We start from the raw sequence: 13643 nt of genomic DNA, 5'->3' as shown, positions 1-13643 counted from the left end.
TCTCCACTAGGGTTTTCCTAGGGTTTCCGCATGTGCTGTGGCTCTTCTCTCCGGACGACAACCGGTTTGCGAGGGTGAACGGATAGCTAAATCACGGACGACATGGCGACGACGAGCGAAGCGGCAACGAATGAGGTGGAGGCGCTGGCTGAAAGCTGGGCAGATTGCGCGGGGCAGGAGGAGGAAGCCGCTGCCTTCACTCCGGAGGGGGAGGATATTAACGAGGGGGGCGGTGTTGAGACATGGCGGATTGTCGGCCGGTTCTTATCACAAAAGATGGTGAAGTTAGAATTCATGCGCCAGGTTTTGGCTTCTGTTTGGCAGCCGGTCCGAGGGGTACAGGTTACAGAGATACAGAGGGGTTTGTTTTTGTTTGTGTTCTTTCATAAAACGGACATGGATTATGTTCTGAATGGTGGACCGTGGGCTTTTGAGAATAATGCGTTGATATGTCGTGAGGTTGTGGCAGGAGCAATCCCGGGGGACGTACATCTTGATACGATAGATATGTGGGTACAATTGCATGACATGCCGAAGGGGTATACGTCTCAATCGATTCTTAAGCAGGGGGGAAATTTTCTTGGCACTTTTGTCAAGCATGATGACCGGTTTGAGGGGGCACCTTGGCTTACGTTTCACCGGATCCGTGTCTCGATTCCGGTTGATAAGCCGCTCCGAAGACTGATGAAGTTGATGAAGAGGGACAAAACGGCAGCTTGGGTAACCTTTCGCTATGAACGGTTACATAAGTTTTGTTATTTTTGTGGTTTGATGGGGCATCTGCACACGTTTTGTATTCGAGCTAGGGATGCGGTAATCCCTATGGAGCGATACCCGTATGGTCCAGATATGCGAGCTGGTGGATCCCGGAGCGCTCCTAGAGCGGTTGGGGAGAGCTGGCTTGTGTCGGTCGGTGGTACACCGCGTGCAATTGATGAGGGGGTAAAGGGGCCGAGTACGACAGTGGGGGCGTCCGAGGGTTGTGGGGGGCGTCCGGCCAGTGTGTCGGAGGGGGATGCGGTTGTGGCTACGGCAAAGCGGCGCCGGCAGGCTGCGGGTGATGACCCGATATCGGAGGAGGATGTCGGTGATATTACTATGACAGACGATTCAAAAAGCTTGCCCATGGCGGGAGCTAGTACCCAGCCCCGCCCGTCATCATGAGTACGCTAAATTGGAACTGTCATGGCTTGGGTAATCCAAGCATAGTTCGAGAAGTTGTGGACCTGGCGTCCCGTAAGAAGCCCGAATTTGTATTTTTGATGGAAACCATGGTGGGACGGGAACATGCAGAGCGAATCCGTGTCACACTTGGTTACGATGGTCTATTTTATGTGGATAATACTGGTCAGAGTGGTGGTCTAGCTCTTTTCTGGAGGAAGAATAACACGGTAAGTTTGTTGAGTTATTCTAAAAATCACATTGATGTGAAAGTAGCTATATTTGATAAGATATGGCGCATGACGTGTTTTTATGGCTTTCCGCAACGACATAGGCGAAGGGAGTCCTGGGAATTGTTGAAAACATTGCATGATATATCCTCACTGTCATGGGTAGTGATAGGGGACTTTAATGATCTTTTGTATCAGCATGAGAAGAGAGGGGGAAACCCACATCCTAGTAGTCTTTTACGCAGCTTTGGGGAGACTATAGATGACTGTGGTCTGATGTAGATGCCCATTAGAGGCTACCAATTCACATGGGAGAAGAGTAAGGGAACCCCAAATTGGATAGAGGAGAGATTGGATAAGGTCTTGGCAATGGCAGGTTGGGGTGGCATGAATGAGAACGCATGGGTAGAAAATATACGGACTCGTGCTTCGGATCACTCGACTCTCTACCTTAACATTAATGCGATCAGTATAAGGAGGGGAAGGGGACCGAGGGGTTTCAGATTTGAGATGGCCTGGCTCTTGGATGAGGGGTGTAAGGATGTGGTAATGACTGCGTGGCAGGAGGGGAGATCTGAGGGGTTGCTGAATTGTCAGCAATATTGTGGAGGAAAGTTGATGCGGTGGGGAGGAGATCATTTTCATAAATTTGGAGACCGCATTAGGCAACTACGACAGAGAATGGAGAATATTAGAAACCGAAGGGATCCGACTAGCTTAGCTGAATTCCAACAAATAAATAATCAGCTAAATCAATTGGAGGCCCAGGAGGAAGTTTTTTGGAAGCAACGAGCCAAGCAACACTGGCTCCGGGGCACAGATGCTAATACGAAGTTCTATCACAGGTATGCCTCTGCTCGTAAGAAAAAGAATTATATTGCTAGTATCAAAAATAATGCTGGGGTGTGGGTGGAAGGGAATGATATGCATTCGGTGATCTTGGATTATTTTAGGAGTATTTTTGCTTCTAATAGTGCCAATTGCTCTGACCCCTTATTTGATAATTTCCAACCCCGGGTCTCCCATGATCAGAATGTTATGTTGGGGCGTGATTTTGTAGTTGATGAGGTTAAAGAATAAAGTTTTTCTATGCTTCCTGATAAGGTTCCTGGCCTGGATGGAATGAATCCAGGGTTTTACCAGCATTTCTGGAGTATAGTGGGGGATGATGTGTTGGAGTTTATAGTAAGATGTTTAAACACATGTGCTTTCCCAGATGGTTTGAATGACACTAATATTGTGTTGATCCCAAAAAATGACACACCGAAAACGGTTGCGGATATGAGACCGATTGCTTTGAGTAATGTTATCTATAGAATAATGGCCAAGATGATAGCTAATAGGATGAAACCACTAATGGGGGACCTTATCTCGGAGTCCCAGAGTGCGTTTATCCCAGGGAGGCTAATCACGGATAACATTCTTGTTGCAGCAGAGGTGGGGCACTACCTGAACAGAAAACAACGTGGTTTAGTCGGGTGGAGTGCGTTAAAGCTAGATATGTCAAAAGCCTATAATAGGATGGAGTGGTCTTTTCTCGAAAAAATGATGTCAGTCATGGGATTTAATGACAGGTGGATTCGACTAATTATGTTGTGTGTGACTACTGTTAGCTATACTGTTTTGGTCAATGGGGAAGCAGGGGGACGTGTAACGCCCACCCGTGGACTCAGGCAAGGGGATCCCTTATCTCCCTATCTTTTTATTATTTGTGCAGATGGACTTTCAATGTTGTTGCAGAGAGCACAGATAATGGGTTCAGTACATGGCTGTAGAGTGGCTAGAGGAGCACCTCCTGTGTCACATTTATTTTTTGCAGATGACAATCTGTTATTTTTTAAGGCGAATATACAGGAGGCCAGTGTTATTAAGCAATGTCTCATAAGGTACGAGGAGTTGTCTGGTCAAGTGGTGAATTATAATAAATCAAGTATTTGTTTTAGTCGGAATACCCAAGGGAATGACAGGGAACAAGTGGCGAACTGTTTAGAGGTTGTATATGCAGCCAATTTTGGAAAATATTTGGGTCTACCGTCCTTTGTGGGTAGAAGGAAAACAACTGTCTTTGCATATGTGGAAGACAAGATTAGACAGAGGATTGGTTCATGGAATAAAAAATTGTTGTCAAAAGCTGGTAAGGAAATTTTATTGAAAAGTGTGGCTCAATCTATGCCTACGTTTTCAATGAGTGTTTTTTTGCTACCTGAGACAGTTTGTTTATCTATTGAGCGGATCATGAATAAATTTTTGTGGGGGAATGGTACAGGCACAGGAATACATTAGAAGGCTTGGGATAAGTTATGTGTCCCAAAAAAATATGGTGGATTGGGCTTTAAGGAGCTGCGTGCATTTAATTTGGCTATGTTAGGGAAACTGGTGTGGCGTTTCTTAACTAACCCAAGTACTCTTGCAGCAAGGATTTATAAAGCTAGATATTTCCCTATAACTAGTTTTGTTGATGCTACCATAGGAAATTGCCCGAGCTTCTGTTGGAGAGGTATTATGGCAGCACATGGTTTGGTGTGTGCAGGAATACGACGAAGGATTGGCAATGGACAGACAACTCTGATTTGGGGACATCCCTGGTTACCAGATAACCCCAGCCCTTTAGTTCAAACAATTATGCCTGAGGAATTAAGGGAAGCAAGGGTAGTTGGTTTAATTGATCCACAAACTAAGACCTGGGATCCACATATTTTGTCTGATCTTTTTATTCCTGATTATGTGAACAGAATTACTATGATCCCTATTAATATTATGAGGACTCATGGTATTGGATGGGAACTCGAGAGGGGAGTACATTGTTAAGAATGCCTATAGGCGAATAGTGGGGGATTATGCTAATAATCTGGGTGGTTTTGATAAATAGATTACAATGTGGAAATTAAAGATTCCGCCTAAATGGAAGACATTCCTGTGTAGAGCTATATGTGATATCCTACCCACCATGGATAATTTGATTATAAAGAGGGTAGAAGTGAGCCCTGCATGCCCAATGTGTGATCTAGGACATGAAAATGTTTTGCATGCTCTAATATCTTGTGATTATTCTAGGAGGGTTTGGAATGTTTCACAATTACCTGTTACAAATATTGTGGTGCATTCTTTTCCCTTATGGCTTATGGGTATTTTCAACGCCTTGACAGAGGAGCAGGTAGGAATGGTGGTGGGTGTGCTCTACCATATATGGCGAGCCCGCAACTCCGCCGTTTGGGACAAAGCACTGGCCGCAGCTGCCTTCCGGCAGGTTCACCAGCGGCAGCAGTCTACACCGCCCTCGGCTGTGTCGACGCCCCCCACACACGCCAGGTTGAAATGTGGGGCAGATGCTGGCTACAAGCAAACCACGGGAGATGCGACGTATGGGATGGTTTCACTAGGCCACGATGGTTCTTTTGTGGCGGCAAAATGTGGCAAGTTGCATGGTGCTTTTTCGCCTCTCATGGCAGAAGCGTTAGCTTGTAAGGAGGCTCTCTCATGACTTAAGGAACACAATATACTCGAAGTGGACCTACTTACTGATTGCATGGAGCTTCGGAACATCAAACATTCAAGCTCAATGACTACTTTATCCTACATTGGAATGATTGCTGACCAGTGCAGGACACTTATATCGTCTTTTGATTATTGTTCTTTAAATTACATCACTAGAACTTTAAATTTAGCTGCTCATACTTTAGCTTCGTTAGCTTTTGATCAGGACCAAGCTTTGTACTGGGACTCTGTCCCTCCTCAAAAAAAAAATCAATTGATGAATTTGAATGTAAAGAATTTTTACATTTGAGAAAAATAAAGACAATATAACTAATGAAATTATATCTCTTAATTAATTTATTGATAATGAATAATTTTTTTTTGAATAAAGACATTGTAGGGACAATGTTGCGAATATAATCAATTGATGAATTTGAATGTAAATAATTTTTATATTGGAGAAAAATAAAGACAATATAACTAATGAAATTATTTCTCTTATTTAATTTATGGATAATGAATAATTTTTTTTTGAATTAAGACATTGTAGACATATAATTCTAAATTAAAGAAATGCATATATATTATTATTTTTTATTGTAGCTAATAAATTATTATTTAATTTAATAAGAGTAAAACTAAAATACTAATTATGTCAACTTTGATTGGGATGAGGTTCGAACCTAAAACCTTTCTTATTGAAATCAATGAGTAAGTTAACTGTGAACTAACAGAAATTAACGGAAAAGATAATATTTAACGGGAAAGTTAACGGATAATCATATAATTAAGGATAAATTATGAAATCTAAAGGAAAAATTAAAATCTGATCAATCTAAGCCATTCATTTTATTAAAAAATTTGACTCTCTTTGACTCTTATTAGTATAGTAGATAGTAGACAGACACACACACATATATAAGTGTACAAATGATACATATTTGACCCATTTATATTGGCTTAATTATTTGTCAAAACTTAGGTTAATTTTATATTAGATTGTAATAGATTCTGGATTTGCGTCAGGATCTACTTTAGAGCAATCAGGATCATAGTCAGGATGCGCTCCAAAATGGGTGAAAACTCTTTCAAAGGTGGTTATCTTTAGTGTGACACATCGTATTTTCCTAAAATAAATTATAGTCCTGATAATAAATATTTTTAATAAAAATATTTATATAGCTATTTATTTTAAAACGGGCTCGGGTCTACCTATTATGGTGAACCAATATTTTTGGTACAAAATATGTCTAAACCCAAAATGAGTTTTAATCCCTAAGGCCTAATAATTATTCTTTGAGCTCAAGTGTTTAATTATCCTAAGACTATATATTATATAAGTCTTGAACCCCACAAGTTGAGCCCCGTATGTATAAATATAAGTATTAATATTTTGTGAGCCTAAAGTGTTTAAGCCCAACTTATGTTACCCAACCCAACTTCCTAACCCAACCCATTCATTGAGTAACCCTACCCATAGTGTGTATGTGTATATGCATTGTATCATTCCCTTTCCATCAAAATCTTCAGCCTCTTTCCGCCTTCTTCTTTTCTTCTTCGTAAACGTTAGAGCAGAGACGACAGTGAGGACGCTAGCTTTGGTTGTAGTAGCTGAATCTTCCAGCTTAGAGGCTTTTCTCGGCAACAAGGCAGCAAGCACCAACCGCAATGACCAGAAGTGAGCTCCGGCGCGACCTCCGCCGTTTCCTTCTGTTTCCGGCAAGTTACGGCAGTAGCGGCTTGGAGCAGCGGCGTTGAAGTTCCGGCAGTGCAAGCTTTCCTCCGGCGTGGCAGTCTGACGGCAGTGTGCTCGGTTCTCCGGCTAGCAAGCTGCTCCGGACAGCAGCAACAGTGTGATGCGAGGTGGTGGTGGTGCGTGGCGTCTCCGGCAGCAGTGTATCTCAATGTTCATGGCATATCCTCCGTTCCCGGCGTGGTAGCTCTCCGGCGGTGTGTTGTTCGAGGTGTTCCCCGCGGGCAGAAGGAGGTTGGAGGTCCTCACCGTGTTCCACCCGCGGGCTCTGTTTCATGAAGAGAACGAAGAAGATGGGGTGAGCTTTTGTTTGTGTTGCTTGTTGTTATTAGATAAGGTTAATTAGTTTCTTTGTTAAGTAAGGTTATTAAGTTTATCTCTAGCATAGTGGTTAGTAATGTGTTTAGCATGAGGGGTGGCCAGGGTTTGATTCTTAGAATAGCATAAGCATCTTTAGTGATTAGTTTTAGTTATTAGTCTTATCTTATTAGCTTGGTAATTAGTTTAATAATTAGTGTTGTTGCTTAGTTCTTAATAAAATGCCTAGCTTGATTGGTTAGACTTGTGGGTAATTTATGGTTGAACTAGAGTTTAAATTCCCTTATGAGGATAATTATTTTTATTCTTATCTTATTAGCTTGGTAATTAGTTTAATAATTAGTGTTGTTGCTTAGTTCTTAATAAAATGCCTAGCTTGATTGGTTAGACTTGTGGGTAATTTACGGTTGAACTAGAGTTTAAATTCCCTTATGAGGATAATTATTTTTATTAGTGCTTTTGTTAATAGTCGAGGATCGGTTTGATTCACAGGTTCCCGGTAGCTTGGTTTTATGAGTTGAGCCAATGTTGGCATTGGTTTTGGTTGGATAAGCGAATGAGATAACCCATGCTCTACAAAATCTATTTTGCTTACCTATATGTGATTTCTTGAATTCTACATTGTTTTGCTATGAAATGTGAGTGTTTATGCATTATCTTGTGAAAATGCATATCTAGAGCTTGTGTTTAGGGTTCTTGTATGCCATTGCTTGGCTATTCCTTTGATTCAAGTCATTTTGTTGTATTGGGTGAGATTTGACATGTTTTTGACTTGAATTTGAGTTTGGAGATGAAAATTCGCGAAGTGTTTTGTTGTGGTACAAGGGTGTACCCGCGGGCGGAACGGCGGGTAGGGGTCCAACCCGCCGCCCACCCGCAGGGTACACATTGTGAAAGGGCCTGTACCCGCGGGCAGGACCACGGGTAGGGGCCTACCCGTGGGTCCACCCGTGGGTACACTATGTTGGTTGTTGGGGGATTTGTTCCCCGTGATTCTTTTGACTCGGTATTTGGTCTTTTGGACTTTCCGATGTTCTTTTGTGGAACTATTTGAGTGTCTTCTTGATGTTTCGTATGTCTAGAACTATATGGTAGGATTCCATGTAGGTTTTGGTGTCTTGAATCGTGCTAAGTGTTCAACATTGTGTTTCGTTGAACCGTGATGAGTCTTGTGTGTTCTTCGGAACTATCTTTGGTTTACCTGTTTGATAAGCATGCTAGTTTGGTGTTTAAATGCTAGCATGTGTGTTGTTTGTACCTTCCTATTGGTTGATGATAACTTGTGTTATTCATCGTTGTTGTTGTTGGACTGTGATCCATTCCTTGATTGAGTATGGTTTCATATCTTCGTTGTGATCCGTTGATTGATTCCTGTTGAGGTGTGATGTGTGTGTGGCTTTACCTGGATTGCACGATTAGTGGTATGGGACACTAGTCACCAAGGTATTGCAGCGGTCCTCGTGGTGGCCGTGACGTGATTATGGAGTTGTGACCTTTGTGTAAGGTTCACGTGATTCTTGGGTGGCATGTGTTGCCGTGTGTGTGATCGGTACCCTCGTGTACTATGAAATCGGTGGTTCTGTTGGAGATCTGTTGGAGAGGGGACGACGGTCCCCGGAGGAATAAGGTTGGACTTGGTGTACAGGGGTCCTGGAGGTAAAGGTTGGAACTAGACATAAGGTTGGGGGTAGCCATAAGGTTGGAACCGGGTATAAGGAAGGCATATCAACTCGTGATGAGTGATGTGGCGAGGGCTTATGTAGCCGTTGTGGTGAATTCTCTTCTTGTGACGTGTGTAGTCACAAGGGCATGTGTTGCCATCAGTCTTGTCTTTATCCTTTGTGTTGTGGTATCCTTTGTGGTTTGGGATGTGTTCCCGTATCCTTGTTGAGAGTGTTGAGTCTTGTGTTGACTATTACTTCTGGTTTTGTACTTACATACTTATGTATTCCGTTTCGAAAATGGCTTTACAACCTATATCATATCTATGTATGTTATTTCACATGTATTGGTGGGTTACCAGCATTATTCGCTGACCGAGCGTCGTCCCATGTTTTATTGTGTTCTTTCAGGTGATGTCTAGACGAGTGCGCGGTCTAGTGCTTGCTAGTATAGCTTCTCCCTCTTTGTTTTGTGGCCTGTGTGCCAAATTTGATGTAGCACTTTGAGACTATGGGTTTAGATGTAAACATTGCAGATGTTGCCGTAGCGTTCATCATTTTGGTGAACGTGGCATAACACCCCGTATTTCGGATTATGTTTATCTACCTATCTTCCAGACTTTCGCTATGTTTGTTGATTAGTTCAGTTATCTGCATGTTTAAGGCTTTTAAAAAACATGTTTTTCGGGGGTGTTACATTTAGACCCTATTTCAGTGTTGATCTAAATCATGTGGTGCAACTTCTCTTGAGGATTTGGTGGCTGCACAATTTCAGAAAAAGAAGTTTCAATTCATTCCTATAAACAGCTACTTCACGTTTCTCTTTATTTCGAAGATTTAAAGATTAAAATCTCTACACATTATTCCTCAAGTCCTCATCTGGTTTTCTTTATTAATATATTAGTGTGGTGAAGACATCTCAGCTTGTTCATGTCGTGTTGATGATGGCTTGCACGTCTAGTGCGTTGTGATGATGAAGGATTCGCTGGAGAAGTAGTTATGTATACCGTAGTGTGTATTGTGCTCCTCCTTGTACCTCCTGTTGATCATCTAGTTGGATTGGGCTGACGTGAGTTGCCCGCAGACGTATTTATTTATTTATTTATAAAGTAGAAGCCAGAAGGTGGGGGATAGCCTGTCCCCTACCTTTTGCGAGTGAATTGTGGCATGTGAGCGCCACGCACCATGCAAATGGTGCGTGACATTTACGCGCCCTAGAGATAGTCTCCGGAGACTATGGGGTCGTTTACTTTATTTCTATGTATTTTTTTTTTGCCGGTAAGTATGGTTTTTTTTTATATATATATATTTTTTATTACACAGATGGCTCCTGGGGTCGCTTGGTTCGTCCCGGTGTTGTGGGTTCGCCTCGTTTTGCCCAACGTCCGGGGCATGTGCCCCTGGTTGTTATGCTTGGTGTCGTCTATGTGTCACCTAGATCACGGCCCGCCAGGTTCCGGCACGTCTCGCAGCGCTTCTCGGGACAGCATGGGTCCCTGTTCCTCCTTGAGGTGTAAAGGACTTGTTGAGATCCCCGGTCCGTATACGCAGGGGCACCGTAGACCCTATAATCCTTGTTCTGGGTTATACACGACGTCACAACGTCCCATACAGGTTCTGGTGCCCTGGAATCAGACTTCACGTTAGTTCCAAGTACCAAGCGTACCAAGTTCTACCAGGACCATTTTTTATTCAACAGCATTCAATCCGAGCCATGCTCAGGGTTCGGGGGCTCAGGGCCTATGGTTCGGTGGGCACAGGGCCTATTGGATTCAGGGGCTCAGGGCCTATGGTTCGGTGGGCACAGGGCCTATTGGATTCGGGGCTCAGGGCCTTTGGTTCGGGGGCTCAGGGCCTTTGGTTCGGTGGGCACAGGGCCTTTGGTTCAGTGGGCACAGGGCCTTGGGTTCGGGGGCACAGGGCCTATTGGGTTCGGGGGCTCAGGGCCTTTGGTTCGGTGGGCACAGGGCCTTGGGTTCGGGGGGCACAGGGCCTTTGGTTCGGTGGGCACAGGGCCTATGGTTCGGGGGGCACAGGGCCTATGATTCGGTGGGCACAGGGCCTTTGGGTTCGGGGGGCACAAGGCCTAGGGTTCAGGGCCCAGGGCTCAGGGTACAGAGTGCAAGGCCCAAGATCGCTTTAGCAACAATATTCCGACCCACGCTTGGGATGACAACAATATTTCTCTGTATTTCCATTTCCAGTTTTCCATTTCTCCATTTCTCCAGTTTTCCTTCTCCATTCTTCTAGTTTTCCATTTCTCCATTCCCCAATTTTTCATTTATCGAATTTTCTATTTTATTAAGTACAATCATCCCATATATTATTTGTACATATCTACAACAAAGATAATAATAATAATAATAATAATAATAATAATAATAATTATTATTATTATTATTATTATTATTATTATTATTATAATATGGAATAATAATAATTGTTATTATTATTATTATTATTATTATTATTATTATTATTATTATTATATGTAGAAGAGGCTAATAATAATTAAATTGTAGAAGAAGCGATAAAACTGAATAATAATAATAATAATAATAAGTACGGAGTATAATTAATAATAATAATATGAAGAAGATGTGAAAAGTTGAAGAAAAAAATAAAGCAAAGGCGCACAACAAACACCTAAAGAGAAAAATTAAACAGTAGGCACAGGCTTAGTAAGAATCAAATCGGCAATCTTTCGGTAATGTACCACTGTTCATGCGTGTTCCCTCCGTTCTTCCATTTAGAGAAGTCTGAATTCATTTTCTCCAAAATTATACATAAAGTGGAAAAATGGAGGAGTAAACATTTGGAAGAAGAAATTTAGTAAACAACTTCTTCAATTTTTATTTTTTCCATTCCTCAATTTCTCCATTTTTTTTTTATAGAAAATCCTCCATTTTCTAAGTTGGTAAACGACCTCTATCTTTCTCTCCACCAACCTCATTCTCCCCCTTTCTCCTTCTTTCTTCCCCCTATTTATCCTTCATTGGAGATGCCGCCCTTAGTTTGATATGTTGGCAATATTGGTTATTTGTAGAGAAATGTTTGATAAAATTAGTTGCTAAGTTTAGTTGATAACGTGTAAAATAATTTTTGAGGATAGAAATTTAATTTATAACAATAACTTATTGGTAATTGCATATAAATAAATATATTGTACTTTTAATAATTTTTTATACAGAGGAGAGGAATAATTAAAATAAATTTAAAGAACATTTAATAATAAAAAAAGTGTTTCACAATTTTTAATAAACAAGCACATTTAAATGAAAAATAAAATAGAAATAAATGGGTTGAAATAAAAAGTTAAAAAAATAGATGAAAGGAACCTTCCATTTGAGAAGAGAAATGAGAGTATTAAAGAAATTTGATAAATTTTTTTCAAAAATTCAAAGTGAAATACTACTCCAAGTAACTTTTTTAAATTTGGCTTTTTGGCTCCAAAAGGTTTGATCTCAAAAGCTATTTACTAAACAGTAGTATTAGTCATTTGACTTAGTTAAACAGTTATAGTCAATCAAAAATTTAAGTTATATATCGGCAATTTATATCCTACACCACGGCGCGCATTGCAATATGCGCCCAGATGCAAAACGACGTCGTTTTAATTTTTTATTTTTTTTTTTGAAATTTCCCGCCCCAGTGAATGGCAGTAGTTTTTTCTTAAAAAAAAAAAACCGCTGTTCAAGAATGTACATAATGTTATAGGGAAAATTGTAAAAAATGCCCCGCTATAATATGCCAATTATCAATGTCACCCCTGAATTATGAGTGGTGTAAATGTTGTCTCTCAATTATCAAAATGGTGCACATATAGCCCCTCCCGTAACAGACCTGTGGTTCCCCACCGTTGTCCATCGCTGGTACTTCGAATCGAGGGAGTGAAAAATCACTAAATTACATATTTACTCCGACTTAACAGTGTCGTACACTAACGGGGAACCACGTGTCCGTTATGGGAGGGGCTATATGTGCACTGTTTTGATAATTGAGGGGCAACATTTACACCACTCATAATTCAGGGGTGACGTTGATAATTGACATATTCTAGAGGAACATTTTTTACAATTTTCCCTAATGTTATACTAGAATACACATAATTGTATACATGAATGTACATAATTATATAACAAAATATACATACTCTTTTTAAAAGATAATACACATAATCTAACATAATACATAATAAACATAAACTTTTAACATAATACACATCAACTATTAACATAATACACACAAATTTTCTGATTCGGATGTACATAATTGTATAAAAAGAATGTACATAATTGAATAAAAAATGTACATAACTGTATGAACCAATACACATAACTGTATGAACAAATACACATAACTGTGTGAACAAATACACATAATCCCAGCAACTTCCTACCGTGCCTCCCAAAACGACCCCAAACGACGTCGTTTTGAGAGGTGCGCGGCGCACAGTGCTATGTACGCCGTGGTGTAGGGTATAACGATTGTTATATATCCTAGTGGGGCGGCTCTTGGGAGCTCTTGATGGGTTCTTGAGATCCCATTAACATCTTATTGCTTTGTAGGATCCATTAGTTTACAAAGGCTCTTTAGCTAGTTTTTGATATCTCTCGAGTTCTTCTTCCTTCAATTTTGAAATCTTTCTCTTCTTATCTTGCTTAGAACTCTTGAATGATTATTAATCACAAGGAGTGAAGATCTTCAATTTAATGTCAGCAACTACAAAAAGGATTAATAACTAATTAGATTAATTAATTTATTGTTATCAAAAGCAATACTAGAAGGCATAAGACCAACAAAAAACTGTTGAAATTTTGAGTGACTATTTTATGGTACAAATATATGTGTGATTCACTTCTAATTTGGGTCGGGTCAAAGTGAATTTGGGTTTTATGCTGTGAGACGTAGAGATTGATATATTGTACGTTCAAAATGAGTAATAGGTGAATGCGAAATTGATTCTCAAAGTGAACCTATTTGAGAGAAGTCAAAACTTAAGCTTAAGTGCTAATTTTGATTAGCATTTTTAAAGTGCTATTTGTA

At 40.7% G+C, this 13643-nt stretch overlaps 2 protein-coding genes across 2 annotated transcripts; both read left to right on the top strand.

Moving 5' to 3' along the window:
• The first annotated feature begins 1673 nt into the window (after window positions 1-1673).
• LOC109168241 lies at window positions 1674-2471 on the top strand. Its single transcript, XM_019317280.1, has one exon. It carries the CDS (start codon window positions 1674-1676, stop codon window positions 2469-2471), a length of 798 nt encoding a protein of 265 aa, XP_019172825.1.
• Window positions 2472-4266: 1795 nt separating this feature from the next.
• On the top strand, window positions 4267-6547 carry LOC109168240. The gene is made up of 2 exons (XM_019317279.1): window positions 4267-4852; window positions 6396-6547. The coding sequence occupies exons 1-2, from the start codon at window positions 4267-4269 to the stop codon at window positions 6545-6547; spliced, it is 738 nt and encodes a 245-aa protein (XP_019172824.1).
• The last annotated feature ends 7096 nt before the right edge of the window (window positions 6548-13643 follow it).

Source organism: Ipomoea nil, unplaced genomic scaffold (assembly GCF_001879475.1).
Source record: "Ipomoea nil cultivar Tokyo-kokei standard unplaced genomic scaffold, Asagao_1.1 scaffold3195, whole genome shotgun sequence".
Lineage (NCBI taxonomy): Eukaryota > Viridiplantae > Streptophyta > Magnoliopsida > Solanales > Convolvulaceae > Ipomoea > Ipomoea nil.
Note: the sequence above shows the minus strand (reverse complement) of the source record. Positions and strands in the feature narration are given on the sequence as shown.